This window comes from Eulemur rufifrons, chromosome 24, assembly GCF_041146395.1.
Source record: "Eulemur rufifrons isolate Redbay chromosome 24, OSU_ERuf_1, whole genome shotgun sequence".
Classification (NCBI taxonomy): Eukaryota; Metazoa; Chordata; class Mammalia; order Primates; family Lemuridae; genus Eulemur; species Eulemur rufifrons.
In genome coordinates this window covers 33,306,500-33,327,534 of record NC_091006.1, presented here as the reverse complement: position 1 = coordinate 33,327,534, position 21,035 = coordinate 33,306,500, and the positions used below count along the sequence as shown (strand labels likewise).

General features: G+C 44.9%; 1 protein-coding gene across 3 annotated transcripts in view; it reads left to right on the top strand.

The window, feature by feature from the left end:
- The first annotated feature begins 987 nt into the window (after positions 1-987).
- DCUN1D4 (defective in cullin neddylation 1 domain containing 4) overlaps positions 988-21,035 on the top strand; it is a 69,756-nt gene continuing 49,708 nt past the window's right edge. For 2 of the 3 annotated variants that reach the window (XM_069458402.1, XM_069458401.1), the window contains exons 1-2: positions 988-1,102; positions 20,907-20,977. In XM_069458402.1, coding sequence (XP_069314503.1) covers positions 1,078-1,102; positions 20,907-20,977 — 96 coding nt within the window. In that variant the 5' untranslated portion in view covers positions 988-1,077. Of the gene's footprint in view, positions 1,103-1,407; positions 1,560-20,906; positions 20,978-21,035 lie in introns of those variants that run through there. The other variant, XM_069458403.1, reaches the window with a different exon arrangement.

The window sequence follows — 21,035 nt, the reverse complement described above, 5'->3', positions numbered from 1 at the left end:
AAATAACAGCCAGTTTCGTTTTCTGGACGGCCTCCTCGCGTCAATGACTTAGGCTTTCTTAGATGATGCTCGCTGTCTTTCGTGTGATGGTGACCTGCCCCCTGGACTTGTCGCCGTGCCAGACTGACTCCGCAGCTCAGAGCGGTTCCCTGGATTTCCGTGTGCTGTTTGGGGCACACAGACGTGTGACAGACAATGCCTGTGGCACTCAGAGCCTCTTTAGCAGCCCTTATGTGACGAAGGGGGGCGAAGCGTGCCGACTGTGGAAAAGAAGTGCATTTCTAAAGTGGGGAGATGATGGACCGTGGTAGGAGAAATGGGAATTTGCTCCCCGCCAGAGGGTTTGCTAGGATTGAAGACGCGGCAATTCTGCATCCAGTTTCCTGCGGGAGGAAACAGCTGGCAAGAGAAGTCCCCGTCCAAGTTCGGCGCGGGCCGGGCTCCCGCAGAGCCGCTCTGAGGCGTGGGGCGAGCGGTGGGGGACCCGGATGCGTCGCGCCAGGCGCTGGGGATGGGCGGACTTCCCTACCCGGAGCAGCGGAATACAAGCTGCCCCAACTGCGCTTCCCCTCCTCGGTTCTTTGGGGAACACTTCGCGTGCTTTGTTTCAGACGCCGACCCATCTTTCTCGGTTGGTCTCCAGCTCCACCAATCCCGCCCGCCACGGGGCGGGGTTTCAGGGTCAAGGTGGACCAATTCCCCAGCTTCGCCCCTACACGCGCTCTCGGTCCCCCGGGGATGACTGACAGCAGCCATGTCCAACCGGCTATTCCAGAGCGTGGCCTCGGCCAGGGGCGTTACGGAGACGAGGCCCTAGGACCAATCGCATTGGACTCCAGGGGGCGGGGCCTCCTTGCCAGCTCCAGAAAGGCGCTAGCTGCACTCCTTTTGTCAAATGAGAGACGTGGGAGGGCGGGTTCTCTGCCTTGGCTCAGCCAATGGGGAAGGCGGGCTGGGCGGGCTGGGCGTGTCAGGCGGCGGGTCCTCAGCTCGGAGCCGAGGTGCGGTGAACCGGTGGGGGGACCGCGAGGCGAGCGCGGGAGCCTGGGCGGCTAGCGGGGTGTGAGCTGCCCGAAAATGCACTCGGATGCCGCCGCTGTCAGTGAGTAACGGAGAGCTAGCGGGCCGGGGCTGGGCGGCTGCCAACACTCGCCACTCGGCTCCCGCAGTCCCCGCCCCACGCCTCCTGTCCCGAAACGCGCCGGGAGCCCCTGCCGGGAGCCACCCCTTCCCCTCCCGGGGCCGGGGCGGGCGGTGACGCCGCGGGCGGCGCGGGGCGGGGGCGTGGGGGGGAAGGGGCCGGCCTGCGGGGGAGGGCGGAGGTGAGGGGGGTGGGGACTGGCTCCATTTCAGTGTTGGGGGAAGGGGGGGCGGGACGTGCGATGAGGGGCCGGGACTGGAGTGTCCGGGGTGAATGGAGGTGGAGGCGGCGGCGGGCGCCAGCGGGCAGGGCCGGGGGGTGGCATCGGCGGGGAAGAGCGGGAGCGAGCGAGCGAGCGGGGCACAGGGGTGAGGATTTCCAGGGGGCTGAGCGGTGCGGGCGGCTCTGAGAAAGGCGGGTGAGTGTGAGGGGAGCGCGGGGGCGGGGACAATGGGAAGAAGGGCTGGGTGGCGGGGGTGGGGGGAACAATGGGGTGGGGGAATGGGGGCAGCGGCCGAGTGGACCAGGGGGGTAGGCAAGGGGATGAGGGCTGATATAACGGGAGAGCGAGGCGGTGGGAGGGATGGGGGTGTGATGAAATAGTTGGGGAGTCTGGCGGGCGGGAGGGGCGTTGGAATGGTGGGGGTAATAGTGGTGGGAGGGGAAGATGTTGGGTTACCGTGTTGGGACGGTGGGGTGATTGGAAGGAAGAGGAGAAAAGGTGGGGAGGGCTTGGGATGGCAGGCTGGAGGCAGGGGTAGGGAAGATGAGGTGGGGGTGGAGAGCTAGTTGGGGAGAAGGGGAGGTTGAGGTAGAGGCAGGACTGTCATGTCCAGATTCTGTCCGGCGCCGGGCTAGGGGGGTGCGGGACTGTGCGTTTGGGGGAGGTGCTTCCTCCCTCAGTCTAGGCACGGTCCCTGGAGGGGGAGCCCAGCGCTTCGGGGTGCGGGGCGAGGAGGGGGCGGGGCTGAGGTGGAGGACGGGGGAAGTGCCCCAAGGTTGGCGCTGGCCGCGGTTCCCCCCGAGCGGCGGGAAGCGAGGTCAGCGCTGGCACGGGCGCGGGCGCAGGCTCGAGCTGCGGGACTGGGAGGCAGGGCGGGGGCGCAGGCTGCGGGTTTTCCGCGGCGGGTGCCGGAGGGGTCGGGCCCTAAAGCCCGGGTGGGGGTTTTGCGCAGGGGAGGTGTCGGGGTCCCTGGCAGCCCGTGGGTTTGGCAGTTTGTGACGCAGTTGTCTAATTTCTGGCTATCAGGTGTGGGGGGCTGGTGCCTTGGGACCTGCTTCCCGGCAGGGAGGGCCGGGCCCGAAGCCCAGCGCGGCGCTTGAGGGGCGCGACTTCTCCCAGACGTGCGGGGAGGGCGGTTTAGGGGTTTCCTTTAGGGTCTGGCTCCAGTCGTCGGTGAGAAGGGGAAAGGCGGTCCCACGGAATTCTGGGACTTGTAGTCCGAGCCGCGCCGGGCCGCGGTTGGGTTGGGTGCACGTGGGTAACTGTGGAAACGAGTCCCAGCATGCAGTGCGCCCTCGGCGCCTCCCTGCGCGACTAACTCGTGCTTTATTCCCCCGCCGACTCGAGTGCGCTCTCGGGGGAGCTGAGTCCCCTGGGACGGGAGTGGTTCCCTGGCCCTTCTCCCTATGTCAGCGGGAGAGGGAGAGACCAAGCCAAGCACAGTCCTTTTTTTTTTTTTTCCCCCCCACACTTGGATTCTTGATCCCCAAGTTAATTATTTTCCCCTGCATTTGGTGGCCTTGTAGAAGAAATGCTTAGTCTTGAACCATCTCGCACACAGGTTGTGGGAAAACATTCACGAAGCAACACAGTCTGAAGCTGCTTTTAGGATGGTGTATTTGTTGTGGCATCGGTGTATGTAAGCGCTAGGTTAAAACATTGAGTCTTACATAAATACAGGAACGCAGTGGAGGCAGCTGTGACCCTGGTGAAGATAATGTAAACTATGTGTTGGTATTTCTTGGGCTATCTGGAATGCCCAAGGATAAGGGGACTTTTTGAAAAAAGATGGTCTTGGAATGAATTCAGTGATGGAGGTGGCTTAATGGAATTGAGAATGGAAATTGTTCCATTCATAAAGCCACGACGAAAATGTGAAGGTGAGCGAAGGGAATATATGATGTCTTCCATTTCCAAAGAAGCCTGGAAAGCAAATGAGACTAGAGGAAAGTGAACTATATAGAAAGTGGAGAGCCTTAAGAGTTTTTTTGTTTGCTTGTTTGTTTTAGCTGTAATTTAGCTGCAGGCTGTAATTCCTTCTCTCTTTAATATTGGAAACTTTCCTCTCGGTCTGACTGAGACTGATGACTCCCTAAACATCACATCCTTCCCCAGTTCCCCTTATTATTTATAGGCGATGACTCCAAAATTCGTCATGCAGACCGCTGTAAGATTAACTGAGAGATGATATGAAACTACATAGTCACTAGAAGAATGTTATAATGACCCTAATGATAAAAATTTTACCAAGAATTACTAAGATTTAGAAATGATTTGGTATGGTTACAAATATACTTAACTTATATACTTGATTGTTTGGTTCTTTTAATGATATGTGAAAATTTGGGCAATGTGTGGTGTTTTTGTTGAAATGATTTATATCTGTCATATTTTACTTAATGCTTTGGTGAAATATCCAGGAAATCCTTTGTAATATGTAAATCTGTACCAAAAGTGCATTTAATTCTGGAATTTGCTCTTGCAAAGGGTAGTTAAGGTGGGTTGAAAAATACACAAGAGCTGTAATTGTCTTCAAGATGGCGTTTTTAAAGAAAATATGAATCTAGTCATATCTTTCTCTTTTTCTTTTTTTCTATTACATCCCAAAGGACAGGTGCCTTTACAGACACACAACTCCCCTTGCCCCATCCTCTAAAGCCCCGGGCTCCTACACAGTATCAGCTTACATTTTCTGCTGTTTTTTAGGTTCCTCTTTGATTTTTGGCCCTTGGGAAGGTCCTTTATTGTGAAGTTAGCTATGCATTTAAACAGATGTTTCTTACACTTACCCAGAATTTTTGACTGTTTTATATTGAGAAGGATTTTTTTGGTAATCTTGCCTATAACATTGCCAGAAAAGAAGGCCTGCCTCATTTTCTCTACCTTAGAGGACTTCTGTACATTTTACTCTCTTCTTCCTCGGTTACTGCCTCCAAGAAGTGCCCCTATTGGCACTTCATCATATTTTTTTCAAATTTTGTCATTATCCCCTTTTCTATTTTTATCTTAAGTTGCTCATAGCCATCTTGGTTATCATCTTCTGCTAATTATAGCTAATAATTAATAACTAATAATCCTGCTAACTCAGCAATATAAAAATCAACCTGTCGGGAACTGACCTCAAGATGATCTGTTATAAAATCAGTTAGGATGCCTTTGGCAAATAACAATACTCAGCTAGAAATGGCTTGAATTTTAGGACTTACTATTGTCGAGTAGCAAGAGGTCTAGAAATAGGTGGTTCTAAAGCTGGCGTCGTGGCTTAATAATGTTATTAAAGATCTAGGCTCTTTGTATATTTTTCTTCCTTTATTATTAGTATTTTGGCTTTTTTAAAAAAGTTTAACATTTCTAATTGTTACAGAGAAAATAAACATAATGCACACACTTTAAAAAGTTCTTCATTTACTTGTGAATTAATGCTTAAGATACATATTTCTATTTCAAGGTGACATTTAAAAATACTCTAATAACAGCAGCAAAAATATAATTTTGCAGTTACAAAAGAGCTAAACTGGAATCCATAAGTAAGTTATTCTCATGTTTACAATTGTGATTCTGAAAGAAGTACTACTTCCTCTGCAGCTCTGTTGTAAGCTTTCTAGGTTTGGTTTAAACACATACACACACACTTTTCAGTTGTGAGAGGCTTTACAAATTATATTCCATGTACTTTTTTTTATAGAGTTCTAAAAGAACCAACCAGTCCACAAGGCAGGCAGAAAAAAGTTAAATTAACTGGGATAAACAGGACTCCTATGTAACATCCAAAGCATGTGATACTCTGCAGCAAACTGGGAATATTTCAGGGGTGGCCTGCTGTGTTTTCTAGAACTAATTTCATTTAACGGTTTAAAAAGGTGGACATTTTAACATCATCAAGTGCATTTAGGTGACAAGTTTCATTTTGTGTTAACTTGACTCCCGTGAATGACCTAGTTAGTGAACCAGTCACTAGTAATTTGGTTAGCAGGCAAATCAAGCCTGCAAGAAAGGAAGCCAATATTCAAAATACTGTATTATTTTCTGAACCCATTCAAATAATTTATTTTTGACAGAGATAAAGTAACCTCAATAACTAAAGCAAGCTCCTCCAACAAGTCTAAGACAGCATCTCTTCTTCTAAGGTTTAGATTTTGCCCAGAATTCCCGATACATGGGATAGCCCATACCAAGAGTCATTGCTCCCACAACAAAGCCTTGGGCTGCCACGCACATGTGTATCAGGTGAAGGGATATTTTAGTATTGCCCATGCTCTTCAATTTGTATAATCCATATATGCAACAATTGCTGCAAAGCTTGGCCATTCCAATGGGGACAAATGGTGCCTCTTTAGCTTTTTGGATAAGTTAGGATCCCTGATCATCATATGAAAAAAGAGAAATATCTGTGTCAGTTGGCACAGTGATTGCTTAAAGAATCTTGGAAGAGCGAGAAAACCCCTGGTGGTCCAATCGGCTTTGATCCTAGCCTGCCCACTGTATTTAATACCTCTTGAAAATTATTCTTTTAAGCAGAACAAAATGTGTTTTAAGAAGAAAAACATTGAAATACATTTTTTTTTTTTTTTTTGGTTGAGACAGAGTCTCACTTTGTTGCCCAGGCTAGAGTGAGTGCCGTGGCGTCAGCTTAGCTCACAGCAACCTCAAACTCCTGGGCTTAAGCGATCCTCCTGCCTCAGCCTCCCGAGTAGCTGGGACTACAGGCATGCGCCACTATGCCCGGCTAATTTTTTCTATATAGATTTTTAGGTGTCCATATAATGTCTTTCTATTTTTAGTAGAGACGGGGTCTCGCTCAGGCTGGTCTCGAACTCCTGACCTTGAGCAATCCACCCGCCTCGGCCTCCCAGAGTGCTAGGATTACAGGCGTGAGCCACCGTGCCCGGCCGAAATACATTTTTTTAAAGGCAGAGTCTTGCTCTGTCACCCAGGCTGGAGGATAATGGCTTGATCATAGCTCATTGCAGCCTCCGGCTCCTAGGTTCAAGTGATCCTCCTGCCTCAGCCTCTTGAGTAGCTGGGACTACAGCAAGTTCCATCACACTTGGCTAATTTTTTTTTCTTGTTTTTTGTAGAGACAGGGTCTTGTTATGTTGCTAAGGCTAGTCTCGAATGCCTGGCCTCAAAGATCCTCCTGCCTTGGTCTCCCAAAGTGCTGGATTACAGGCGTGACCTACTGCACCCAACCCTTGAAGTACATTTTAAATAGAAGTATTTTAACAATCACTGCATGACAGTTTTGGATCTAAGGCTCTTTTTTTCTGTAGTGTCCAGTGTTATAGCACAGTGTCTGCTATTTCAGGTTTGAATTAGAAACACTGTTAATGAGTTATGTTCAGTCCAGGAAGGTAGGCTTGTAGTTTTGGAAACTAATTAATATACTGCATAAAACAATGATATGGAAAAGACCCCTACTTTCCCTATATAGCATGACCTGTGGGTATGATTTATTTTAGTTCTGTCTTTGAGGATTTTTTTCTTGTGAATGATTTTTGCTGGCCCGTATCACTAGGATTTGCAGAGACAGGGAGTGATCCATTTGTGTCTGCAGTGGGCATTGTCAGTCTTCTGGGGCCTCGGCTCTTGCTCTGACTGGGGACTTCCTACCTTAGCAGGCAAAGAGAGCTACTCAGACACACCCATCTCAGACTGTGGCTCTGAAGCTGGAGCCCATGAGGCCATGGATAGTGGTGGCAGCTGTGCTGTTTCTGGTCCAGTCCTGGCTGTGATGATGGTGCAGTCTGCCTGGTGCCCTTAAGCCTTGTTATGGCCGATGGGCCTGGTTCTCTGGATTTCCTAGAGGTTCTGTGAACTAATAGCCTCCCCCTTTTTTTTTTTTTTTTTTTGAAAAAATCACTTTTCTGTTTGAATTAGCTAGAGTTGGTTTCTGACACTCGGAAGAATTCTGACACTTCGGCATCCAGATATGTCACTGGTCAAGTGTGTGGCAGTGGCCCTTGTGGAGAAGAGCAGTGGTTACCTTTTCACCTGGCTGCATGTGGACTCTGTTCAGAGGTGACCCCGGGGCCTGAAGGGGACACAGGTGACATCAGCTGTGGGTCGTGGGAGCTGTGGTCAGGCAGGACTGAACCACACACCGGCCTGCCCAGTGGGTCTCAGGTGCTGTCCTTTACAGCTGCCTTTTCCTCCTTACCTGTTTGTCTCTAAAACGTTGTGATGTGTAAGAGCTAATGTATAACGTGTGCATTCTTTGGGTTCTCACTTGGGAATATTAGCTATGGAAATATTTATGTGTTTTTTTGTTTTGCTGGAATGTTCATTTCGTTTACCAAAAATTAGATCTGATAGTCCTAATGGCTTTTTGGTCGACTTTATTGATATATAATTTACATATTGTAAACTTGTGTTCATTTTAGGTGTAGTTTGATGGAGTTTGTATGTCCTGATGTATCCACTGCTAAATTAAGATACAGGACATGTTCATGACCTACAAAGTTCCATCATGACCCCAGTAGTCAGTACGCTGCCCTACTCCCCCCCCACAGCTGATGTCTTTTAGTGTATATCATTTTAGGTCTTCTCCATGTTACTTGATGGTTTGTCATTTTGCTGTCCATGGGGATCTTACAGTTTAAAAAGGTGTGATAAATCTCTTCTTTACTGAACTATGAAATCTAAAGAAAAACTATCAGTGCTGTATAAATTATAAATCTGATAATTAATACTTTACCATATGGGCTTGTCTTGAGTTAGATGACTTGTTCTGTTGAAAGGTTTTCCAGGGCATGGCTTTTCTGGCTTTTCTGTGGCCCACAAACATGAAATGCTAGGATTTGTTCCATGGATGTGATGTCGTTTAGGTGTTATCTGGGTCAGGTTGGGAGGCAGGATAGCATAGTCGTTAGGTGTGGGCCCCAGAGTCAGAATGTCTGGATTCAAACCGTTGCTCTGCCGTCTACTAGCTGTGTGACTGTAGGTGAGGTCCTTAACTACTATTTTTGCGCTTCAGAGTCCTCATGCATAAAAACTACCTTCTGCAGGGTATGGAGTTGCTGAGCCACCAAGTGTGTATTGAGCACCTACTATGTACCAGGTGTGTTCTTCATCTTTCATGAAGCCTTCATCCTCGTATGGAGGAGGGGGCAGATAACAAGTACATCATGTAGCATGTCAGATGTAGCGTGTCAGTTCTGTAGGGAAAGCTAAAGCAGGGAAGGGGTGGGCATAGGCACCCCTGTGTATGTGGCGGGGGGTGGTCAGGGAAGGCCCCACTGTGAAGGTTCTAAGTGAAGACCTGCCTGCTGGAGCTGAGGGGCCGTTGCAGGCAGAAGGAGCACGCGTGCAGAGGCTCTGAGGGGCGCAGGCCTGTACCTGAGGAACAGCAAAGAGGCTGGTGTAGAGTTGGGGTGGGCAGAGGGAAGAAAGTCAGGGGCAAGATGAGAGGTGGTCCCTAGGATTAAAGGAGAGAAAACACACAGTGTTTTTGTTGCTAATGATTACTGCACAACAGCAAGGAACCCTTGAGAGGAAAAGAGGTTAGTTATAAGAAAGTAAAGAACCCGGTGAGGCGTCCCCATACTCAGCCATCCAGCAGACATTTGAGGGGTTTCTTGTTGCCAGGCTCCGCTGTCGCAGACAGAACTGCATCAGGGTCCCTGTCTTGGGGAGCTTGTATCCATGAGTTCAGTGGTGGAAACAGAGAAGTCATGCATGCTCAAGTATGGGCCAGTGCCTGCTGGGTTAGACGGATGCCTGGGGGTTCAGGCACATGTGGGAAGTCAGTCATGTGAGTTTAGCTTTTGAGGTTTGATGATGTGACGAACAGGACCTGTGCGCATGTGCAGCTGGCACATGGGGTCGGGGGAGGCTGCCTTCCAAGCAGAGGGGCAGCATGGGCGGGACAGAGCACTGGTGGGAGAGGGGGTGTTTGGGTGGCTGGAGTGAAGGGCCGGCAGGACTGAGCAGAAGCACCAGGGAGAGTGTGCGAGTGGCAGGAACACGAGAGAAGGAAGAAGTCGGGTGGAGCACAGGGAGAAAGGAGGAACCCAGGGGAGCGGGGAGGGACTCACGTCTACAGGGAAAATCTTGGGTCTCTTCCGACCGCTTTGCCTGCGTTAACTCACTGAATCCTCCCAGCAACCCTCTGAAGTAGGTCAAGGGCTGCTGTTATGCCAGTTTCACAGATGAGGAAGCTGAGGTGCAGAAGGTTTAACCTTCCCAAGGTCACACAGCTTGTAAGTGGTGAATTGAGATTCTGACTCAAGCCTTCTGACTCCAGGATCTGGGTGTCCCTCTACTGCCAGTGAAATAACTCTCAACATTTGATTGGTGCTTGTCATTTCATCCCGATAGAAACTGAAGGTATAGTTGGAACTCCATTTTTTGTCACTGGCTTGTGAATGATGATGGCAGAGCCAGTTGACATGATTGTATCCATTTAGCTTTTGGTTCCTCTTGGAATGAGTCCCAAGAGGATCAGGATCTAGGATTTCTGAATCCCTTCTTTCCCACTTCTCTTCATCCCCTGTCATTTCAGCCAGTTTGCCTGCAATGACAGTGGGCATTTAAAAACTGATTCCAACTGGGCAACTGGAGAATTCTGGCAAAGAAAAGTATTTCAGGCATTTTCTTAACTCACTAATGAACTCGTCATTTTTAGCCTTAGATTTTATTTATTTTAATAGACATGTTTAAAAATGCTTCAGAAACACACTTTTTGTATTTTTAATATAGGAGATTTCTAACAACACTGTAGGAAAGCTAGAAAACGTAAAACCTCTTAGTAAAGGTACTAATAGTTTTTAATATTTTTGAAATTATTTTTTCCTTTTTTTTGTAGTTTAGGGTAAGTTTGAGTATTTTTCCCTTTTAGTATCTCTTTCTATGTATGCAAGTCCCCAAATTAGACCACAGATTACTTGTTCTTAATTATTAGACAGGAAACTGAGAGTAGTTGTACATCCAGGTCCAGTGGCTATTGAGTGAATACTCTCAAAGACTTGCCACCTTGTTATCTATTCTACCCTGTCTGTGCTTTTTGCTGTTCTAGATTCAGTCTGTCTCAGTCTCTTCTGTGTTCTAATAATAATAGGGATAAAAATAATCGACCTTGATTGGTGTGTAGTATGGACCAGCCCTGTGCTGGGTGCGTGACATGCACCGTCTCATTCAGTCCTCCCAGGAGCCTTGTGAAGAGGTCCTTGTTACTGCAGCTGTCTAGATGAGGACACGGGAGCACCATGAGGTTGGATAACATGTGCAGGGTCACTTGGCTAGGATTGCGTTGGAGCTGGGACTCCAATGTAGGGCTTTCTGTCGCCAGAGCTGACTTTCTTTAACCTTTATCTGGGCTATTGTAAATTAAGGAGACTAAGGGATGATTTTTACTTGAATGACCGAGTGGATCTGTGTTCTTCAGTGGGTAGCACAAGACCATTCCTGCTCCCTTTAGTGGGTAGGGGGGTGAGGAGAATGAATCTAGGGTCCTTTGTACCTTGTCACATTGGAAATGTAGCCAGACTCATGTCCTCAAGCGACTGGCTCCCTTGGGATGGCACAGGCGGTGCGGTGGGTGATGGGTGCTAGGTGGCACGCTGCCTCTCTTGGGCGGATGGTTTCTTCTCCCAGCCAGCCCCTTTTATGGGTCCTGTGAGAGTTAGAAGGAAAAAGCCAGCAGCGATATGCTTGGATGGCTTTAACTTTGGATCTTGTGTTCAATGAAAACGCTGAGTCACCTACAATGCTTCCCTGATCAATTTTCCCCTTTCCATGGCTCCCCCCAAAAGGCTTTTGTGCCTTGTAAATAGCAAATATTTGTTGATGAGGAGAATGAAGTTAACACTTTCCTCACCTGCTGCTTTTGTTTCCTCTTGTTTTCCTACGGCTTTTCAGCTGTATCTTGACCTTTTTCCCCAGGTGCTGGTGGGTAGGTGAATGGGTTAGATTCCTGTCTGGCTGTGCTGAGGTGGTTCCTGGAGTGGATTGGCTACAGGCGGGTCAGGGATTGAGTTGAGGGTGGGGGATAGAACGCTCCTCGCTGGTTGCACATTAGAATCACCTGGGCTGCTTGAGAAAATTGATGCCCCACTCTCATTTTTATTTAATTGGTCTGGACTGGGGCCCTGGCATTGGTGTTGTCCAGGGTCCCCAGGTGATTCTAATGTGCGGCCAGTGGCTTGGTTTAAGTAGCACAGTTAGTGAGCTGGGTTTGGTTTGGGCGGTGGGGGTGAGGGTTCGAGAGCTGCAGCGGGCTTTCCGCAGGCCCTGCGCTGGGTGGAAAGCACAGAGACCATCCTGCCCGCCTGTGCCCTGGTAGCCAGCACTGGGTAGCGCTTCCTGTGCCAGGCCCTGCTCGAAGCACAGTGCAGCGTTAACTCGTTTAATCCTCACAGTGTCCTTATGAAGTAAGCACTGTTTTTATCCATTCTTTGGAAAAGCTCCTGCTCTAGCAGCCAAAGGCATGTAGTATGGAACTGACCCATGAACCTAGCTTTTGATCTTTCCTAGTTTTGGGGTGTGGAAAACTCCCTTCAAATCTTTGTATTTTAATAATTTAGCCTCAAATGTGAATATATTTGTTTTTACAAATGAAACTAAGACCTGTGCCATCTCATATAGCTAATGACTACCGCTGGTATGCAAAGTTGTAAATTGGTACTGTAGATCTTTTAAAAAACACTAGTTTTTATGGTTTCAACAATAAATAGGTTTTACTTTATGGTAGATTTTATATTCCAAGTCATTTTGTGGTAGGACACATTTTTAATGTAGCCTTTTATTCTTCAAATTGCATTATGTAGTTTTAAAATGTCCTGTGGTCTTGGAGGGCGTATGTAGATCCGCGCTGACCTGTGACCTGACCTGCCTCTCCACGTGCTGGCTGCTGGGACCCACCAGGATACTAAGCAAATCTGATACCATGTTTTAAACGCGCTCAAATCCTGCCGTCCTAAAACCCGAGCTCAACATCCCTCAGACCCACATGCATTTCTGGTCTTCCCTTCACAGCCAGTTCATTGAACAAGTGGTCTTTGCTTGATGTCTGTTTTCCCATCTCCTGCTCTATCCTCAGCCCACTTCTTTCTGGCCTCAGTTCTGTCATTGCAATCTGCTCTGAGCTCATGGAGTCACCTCCATGTTGCTAAACCTAGTGACTATTTTCAAAGCGTTAATTTCCCTATTTACTGGTACCTGGCTTGTGCTATTGTAGATACAGGTTGAGTATCCCATAACAAAAATCTGAAATCCAGAATGCTCCAAAATCTGAAACTTTTTGAGCTCCAACATGACTCTCAAAAGAAAGGATCATTGGAGTATTTCTGATTTTGGATTTTTGGGTTAGGGATGCCCAGCTTAGTAAATATAATGAAAATATTATAAAATCTGAAAAAAATCAAAATCTGAAACACTTCTGGTCCCAAGCATTTGGGATAAGGGATATTCAGCCTGTATTGGGATAGAGTGGTGACTAAAGCAAAAGAAAGCCCCTGTCCTCATGGAGCTTGGGCTCTAGGAAGAGTGACGAAGATGGAAAGGAAATATATATAAAATATAATGTCAGGATCATGAAGGACCTCATGCGGTGTGAATCTGTTGATACAGAATGTCCAGAATAGACAAAGCTACAGAGACAGGAAGTAGATTAGTGGTTGTCTAGGCCTGGAGGGGTTGAGGGGAGAAATGGGGAATGACTGCTAATGGGGTGATTAAAATGTTCTGTAATTAGATTGTGGTGAAGGTCGCACAACTCCGTGAATATACTAAATAAAAACCATTGAATTGTACACATTAAATGGATGAATTCTATGGTATGTGAGTTATGTCTCAACAAAACTTGAAAAAATATGTCAGGAAGTGGTAAGTGCTATGAAAAAAATCTAAACCTGGTGGGGGATGGAGGTGCTGCTTTGGGTGGAGAAGTCAGAAGAGACATTTAAATAAATAGGTCATACACAGCTGTGGGGCCTGTGGACACCAGCGGTCAGGGAGGCAGAGGGCGTAGTAAATGCAAAGCCCTGAGGTGGGCATTCACTTGAGTGTTCAAGGAAGCATGTGGCTGGAAGGGAGTGAGCAAGGATAATGGAATGAGATGATTTAGGTCAGATCATGTTGGGTTTTGTAAGGACTTGAATTTTTTTTTTTCATGCTGCAATAACAAATCCAAAATGTCAGTGATTAAAGTCGGAAGTTGTTACATGTCCTTTCCAGGTTGTTATGGGGTCTCTGCTCTGTGTCATTGACGTTCACATAGTCAGTCTATCTGGGCTTCTGTTTCTTGCAGGAAGGAAACAAGGCAAACCTAAACGATGGATCTCAACTACAGTGCACCCTTGGCTGTAATAACATTTTTTTTTTCTTTTTCCATATCACTTAGCAAAATTGACTTTTCAGGTGGCTGGGCTATGTGACCCATAGTTTGGAGCATTCCCTGTTGAATCTCAGTTAGAATGCATAACCCTACACTGCAAGATCATGTTCTTGTTCTGTCCCAGAGACATTTAAAATGACCACTGGTTTTGATAACCTTTAACTTTGTCCGGTTTCCTTTTGCTTTTTTGGCAATAAAATGGTCATTATTTTGCCCTCTCCCTAGCCTTTACAGGTTTATTTCATTTGCATTGTCATCAAACAGTATTTATTAAGTGGATAGTGCTATATTTAAAATTTTTGTACCTTAGAACATTGCTCACTGATTGGTAGCTGGAGTTTAGCTAATAACAAAATACTTTTATTAATCTTTAGTGACCAGACGAATGAAGTGTATTTCAAATAAAAATAACATTGGTGTTGTATCTTTTCTGCATCATTTTTTCTCTTAAAAAAGTTGGGAGATTATTTTAGATTTAGCCAGTTTTAATATCTTTTTCTTTAATATGAAATTACTTTAAGTTTGTGTGCTTGATTATTATCAACTTTGGGCAGGAAATACTGCTGCTTTTTTCTCTTTATGGAATGTGAAGATAGATTGGCGTTTTTGCTCTGACTAGAAATAAGCTAGAGTGGAAGAAGTAGCCCTGGATTGGGCATTAGAAGATGTGTTATTTCCAGGTTGACCACAGCTAGCTGTCTGACCCTGCTTGTTGAGAATCAGACAAAAGGGCATGAAGCACGGAGCTCCTCGCTCTCTCGTCTCCCACGGGCCATCCTGTTGGTTCTCCTTACAGTACAATTACATTTTATATTGAGGTTAGTTCTAAAGTCCCTGTGTAAAGTGAAAATGACCTGTGTTAAAAATACCGTTGGAAATACTTGCAGAAGATACCCCATTGGAGATTGTCTCAGATAAATCCAGCACAGCCAGTTCCTTCCTCCAGCGTTGGAACAGATTGCTGGCTCTTCAGTTGTGCACCAGTTGAAGCAGCTGGCTTGCATTTAGGGACCATGTTTTATGAAAAATACATCTCTTTAAATACTGTACTCATACAGTGTTGTGAGATGCACAAAATGTGATTGGCATATGGAAACTCAGACCAACTGACTGACTATTGTGTCCTGTCTTGTGCTCATTAAATAGAAGAGGGGAGGGAAGTTACCAGGACAACTGAAATTTCTTTTCTTCTTGCTCCTTCTCTCTTTTTTTTTTTTTTTTTGGCCAAATGAATAAAGTTGAATTTGTGGGAGTTAAATGTCTATTTTCTGCGACTCCACTGTACTTAGTTAGGATCTCTCCTCTCCACTCTTACAACCACTGTCTAACTTAAGGCCCTAATTATTTAGAGACCCTAAATGGCCACTCAAAATCCAGATCACCCATCATCCATGCTGCACATTTGTCCTAGAGTGATCTTTCTAGATAACTCTCCTGCTCAGAACACTTCAGTGGCACCTAGACTCCCAGGAGGGCTTCTCAAACTTCCCCACCAGTGTTTTGCTGTGCAGAGGTGGGTGAATTAAGGACTCTTGGACTGAGGAGTGTAGCTCAGTGTGGTGAAATTTTTTTAAAGTCTTTTGCCGTAATCATGTTTGTTTTTGTGTAAAACTGTTGTAGGTGAATTACCATTGAGTAGAATTGATGCTGCTTGAGTGTGCCATGTTTATCTGTTACATTTGCATATCCCCTGGTGGCCCAGTTGGAAATATAAATCCTTAGGAGATTAAATCCAAACTCTGAAGCAGGATTCACAGGTTCTTCATTTTCTGACCTTTGCTTTCCTTTTGTCTTCCCATTTGCCATGACACTTCTCACGTCTGAAGGTCACTTAAAATGCCCTGAACGTACAGAATTTAAGTCTTGGTGCTTTTGTGCCTGCATTCATTCATTCATGGACGATTTATTGAGCACCCAATATGTGTCAGGTACTGTTCTAGATATTAGGGATACAGCAATGGACAAGACTAAGTCTGGGCCTTCGTAGACCCGGCATTCCAGTGGGAGAGCAAGATGACAAATACAAGGTGATAAAGAGTGAAGAAAGGGTCTTCACTTGTTTGGCAAGGTTCTGTAAAAAGGTGATTTTTTTTTTTTTTTTTAGAAATTAACAAATGTATATACTTATGGGGTACAGTATGGTATTTTGATGCATGTCATGTATATGTTGTTGAATGATCAAATCAGGCTAATTAACATCCATCAAAGGAGGTGATATTTAAATGGCAACCTGATGAAGTGTGAGAGCAAGCCATGTTGTTATTAGCGGGAGAGGGCTCAAGGTAAAGAGAACAGCACATGCAAAGGCCCTGAGGTAGGAGTGTTACTAAAACGGCAGGAAGCTCACTGTGGCTGAGCAGAATGAGCAAGGGGAAGATGGGAAGGAGATGAGATTGGAGAGATGGGTGGAAGCAGAGTGTGCAGGGCCGTAAGCCTGTAATAAGGAGTTTTCTTTTGCCTTGAACACCACCCCTTCAATCTGTAACTGCTGGGTGAGGTTGGAATTAATTTGTTCCACATGCTAGTTAGTTGTGCCTCTATTTACTAAATCATTACTTCTCTGTTGGTTTGAAATGCCATTTTATCATGTTATGTTTGTGTGTTTATACATAGCTACGTGTTTATTAATTCTGTCATTGATTTATCTTGTTGCACACATACCATACTGTTACGATTACTGTGTCTTTATATCCCTGGCCTTGTCAAACTGTGGCTTATGAGCCAAATCTAGCCCCTTACTATAAAAAATTTAGTTTTTATAAATAAGGCTTTATTGGAAAGCAGCCACAATTACTTATGCATTGTTTGTGGCTGCTTTTGCGCTGCAATGGCAGTGTAGTTGCAACAGAGATTTATGGCCCAGAAAGCTAGAGATATTTATAGTCTGTCCCGTCACAGAGTTTACCATCCTCTGCTTTGTACTATGCATTGATATCTGATGGGGCAAGTTCGTCCTCATTCTTCTTTTTCAATAGTTTCTTGGCAAGTCTAGCACATTTATTCTTCCAGATGAACAATCTGCCAAGCTTGCCTGACTTCCTTCCTCTTCCCTACCTTTCTTTTGGGGTAGAGAACTGGGGGACAGGCAAAATGAGAATTTGATTGCATTTATTTGTAGTTTAGTGAAGGGGGAGAAGTGATTGCTTTACAAAGGTGGTTCTTTCCATCCCAGAAATATAATATCTCTACATACATGTCTTTCAGTAAACTTTTATTTTTTCTTTTGTATCTTACGTAATGAAGTTTATTCTTATATATATTATTGCATTTTGTTGCTATTATAGTTGAAATCTTCTCCCAGTTATATTTTACAAGTGACTAAAAATTGATGGTATTAAGGAAAGCTTTTGCTTTTTAAGAATTTAAATTCTGTTTTTGACCCTGTTACAAGAGTAAACTATTAAGACTGTTAGCTTTTAAATTTGATTCTTTTGGTTGACAGTCATTGTCTGAACTTGCCAATAATTGTTTCATTCCTAATATTTATGTCTTTGCTTATAATTTGGGGTTCTATACCTAGGGTAGTTTGGGGAAATGGACTTTGGGGAGTTTGGGGAATGCCCCTTCAGTGGCGTTCAATTTTTTCTTTCATGTTGCATAGGTCGTAGCAAATAATAGTTAAAACAAACAAACAAAAAACCCAGACACGTTTATGCTCAGTCAGCATTTGTTGATAGTTTTAGGAATATCCAGAAGATAATTTAGGCAGGCCATTTATTACGCAGACTGTGCCTTTTTGCAGAGCTGATTGTTGCTTTTAATACAGAATATAGTTTCCATGTCACACAGGAGAGTCAGACTCAAGTCACCACTTTACTGTGGAGAGCCATTTAATCAGGGAATACTGCCGAGTTAACCTAGCATTTATCCTTTGGAATTGAAATAGGAGCAGGAGGAGATTTTTATGAATCAGTGCTTTCCGAAATACGTTCTTGGTAAAGGATTTGATCTTTACCCTTAACATCTATGCCTTAAGGATGTGAAATCTATTTTAGATTTCAGGGTCTGTTACTTGCCCTCAGCACTGAATAGGTGAACCATAAATCCAATATATGTTAACCTCTGTGAACTTATCTTTTAATGCCATTTTTGTCTCCCCCCCAACCCCGAATTCATATCTTCTCCTTAATTTCTTACATTGGTGAAACAGAAGAGAAATTATTCCTGCTACTAGTTTCATTTCTTTCTTTTTCCTTTTTTTGGGTGAAGCGATGATGGTAGGGGTGTGGTGGTAGGGGTTGGATGTAGAAATGGATAATTTCTGACATGTGATTTGTGAAATGAACCTTTGTATTCTCATTGCATTTAGTAAAGTGAAACCTCATATATAGAATCTGGTCTTACACACCTGTATGTTTTCTCAGTGTGCTGAGATTACCTGCAATCATTAGGAACATCACTTCGTAGTGTATGAGCATAGTGATGCCCTCGTAGGCTGTACAGGTGTACCAGGCCACATGGCTCAATTGCAGAGGGAGCTCTGACTTTGGGGTCTTTGATGTGGAACTAGAGCTGGACCTAGGGAGAGTTAGAGACTGTTTTAAACGGCCATGTGGCATGGAGAATGGTGTAAGCAAATATAGTGGGAACTGATGTCATTTATTGAGCACTTATGTTCCAGGCATTGTAATGGGTGTCCGACACATCTGGGCATTGGATCCTATTTTCAGCCTTACAAGAACATTATGAAGGAGACTTTCTTGTCCTTATTTTACAGATGAGGACGTTGAGATTTAGGTTAAATAACTGGGATTTAGGTTAAATAACTGGCAGACCTGAAATTTGAACCGGCTGTTAGATTGCATAGCCAGGTTGTGAAGCAGAGTGGTATTTTCGACAGAGACAGAGTCTGTGCACACTTGGACTCCAGTAGGAGTAGGGAGAGCAGCGGGAAGAGTGTGTGGGGGTGGGAAGAAGGGTTCTGTGGGACGGGGTGGTGAGAGAAGTTGGGAAGTATGGTTTGGGCCCGGCCCGTTTCACGTTGAGGGCAGCTTGTGTTTTTTATCTTTTCTACTTCTTCTGTATTCACATAAAGGAGGAGAAAGATTTAACAGTTTGAATTCATTTAGATTCTCTTATGTGAATTTGACAGTTGAGTTAACAGGGTGGTGAAATGACAAAAGCGTAGCATGGGGACTTAGAAGAGCCCTCGCTGCGTGAGTGCCTTGGGCAAGCCTCTTGCTCTGCCATGCTGTGTGGCCTCCGTGGAAAGAGAATCTGGAGCCTAAAGTTTTCTCAGTGTTTGTTTTGGTTTTTGGGGGCCCAAGAGTTAAACTTACATTTCAAGGTGATAATGGAATGTATCATTTGTCTTCCTATTTCTAAGTTGAGAGAGTGAAAAAAGGGAGTTACGGCTTGGTAGTAGGAGGATGGAGGTGCGGGAGTTGATGTTTAAGCTCCTCACAGCCTCTTGCTGGTCCCGAGAGGGCTGGTGCTTCTGGTGTTGGACACCCCATCCATGTTTATTACATATGAACATAAGTAAACAAGTACACAATACACATACGTACACTCACACCCCCCCAAATGCTTTTCTAAACCTTTTCTGTGCAATTGAATTAATTAAGATGGAAAATCCAGGTTCTGAGGCACATTGTGGCATCATGTACCTTAAGCTTGGCTAGACTATTCAGATGCCAACCAGTTAACATGCATCTATACCAGAGGCCCATTTAGAGCTTGGGGCCCTGCTCTGGCTGTGTCTCAGCCAAAAACGCTGGTTCTTTGGACCGTTCTAGATGGCTGTGACTGTGGCATGAGGCCATTGGGTGCCGCCAGGCAGGTGGGAGCAATGTGCAGAGCACGTGTACGTGCACAGGTATGGCCTGCTGCTCCCCATGGCTGCATGTGGATGTCAGGGGCTGTAGGCCTGCCCAACCCCTCTGCCCTGCAGGCCTGCCCAGAGCTGGATTTCCAACAAGCCTTAGAGGATGAAGTAAAGCTGTCTAACTGTGGGCAGGGTCAGCTTGCTTTCAGGATTCAGAGTAGCAGCCCAGAGGGTCCGGCCCCAGCAATACAACTTACATTGTAGCACCTGATCTTTGGGTCTGTTCTTTGGATCTGATGCATGTCCCAAATAAAATATTCCGGTGAAGGGTGCTTTTTTCCTCCTCCTCCTCCTTTTTTTAAATCAGAATGGCGTAACTTGGAGAGTTACAGTATCTTTTCAGGGTTCTCCTCATCCTAAGCTTTGCTTTATGATAGGAAAGAAAAGAAACTAATGTAATCCTGGTATGTTATGAAAATACTTCTATTGATGTTTATTCAAATGTGAAATTATTCGTAAACTTTCAACTTGTATTTGTGTATCTTAATATGTATGCAAGCATAAACTTTATAAAAACATTTAAAATTAGAGATTAAAAGTGTACCAGGTTAACTTACAGTTTTATATTGTGCAGGATGCTAAAATGGAGCAACCTCATTTGTCTTTTGTGTATGACTTAGTGTGTAATTCTGGAATGATTAGAGATGATGTGTGGATTCACCCATTGATGTGGTAGTGTTTCTTTAGGAGTATGATTTCTGCTTCTGTTTCTGGTTCTGTGGCAAACTTTAATACTGCATTGCTTACACGTAACTCTGTTAACTATATCATTGGCTCTGGCCTCTCCGACTTGGAGGTTGCAAGATAGGATAGTTCTTTGATTTGTTTAATGGGAGAGGGAGGGGCTTAGATTTTTGTTTTTAACTTTCTCTGTTGCATAAGTGACAACAAAATAAATATATTATCAGGTACTAAACCTTGAGATGGTTTTCTGTCATTTTCTTGCCAGGAACTTGTTTATTGTACCAGTAATTCTGGGGAAGGGGAGGGAAAAGTGGACAGTTTGGAAAAGTTACATTTGAGACCTGTCTCTACTTGTGTGATTTGTTTAATTTGCTAACATTATTGATATTTTTCTATTAAGTTCAAGTTCACTGCTGGCAGGATTTTACAACTATTGGATTATTTGTTTTACCTTGGAGTTCACATGAAAATTTCATGAACTTTTAACATTTGGATGGGAATTTAACTTTATTGTCCAGATTTATTTCTAGGGGATAGGTCAGTAATTGCATGTTGTTTTTTTATTTAGTAAGTATCAAATTAATTGAGGTATTATTCAATTGTGTCTAAACATTTATCTTCACTTCTGAGCTTTTTTTTAAAAGACTTTTTGCAGTATTGGAAATAAATGACACTGAATTTTCTCCTTTTTCTTTCAAAGACTTTCAGCTGAACTCTCATCTCTCAACACTGGCAAATATTCATAAGATCTACCACACCCTTAATAAGCTAGTAAGTCAATCTTTTAAAGACAAAATTACCAACTATTTGAAGTAGTCATTTTGTGTAA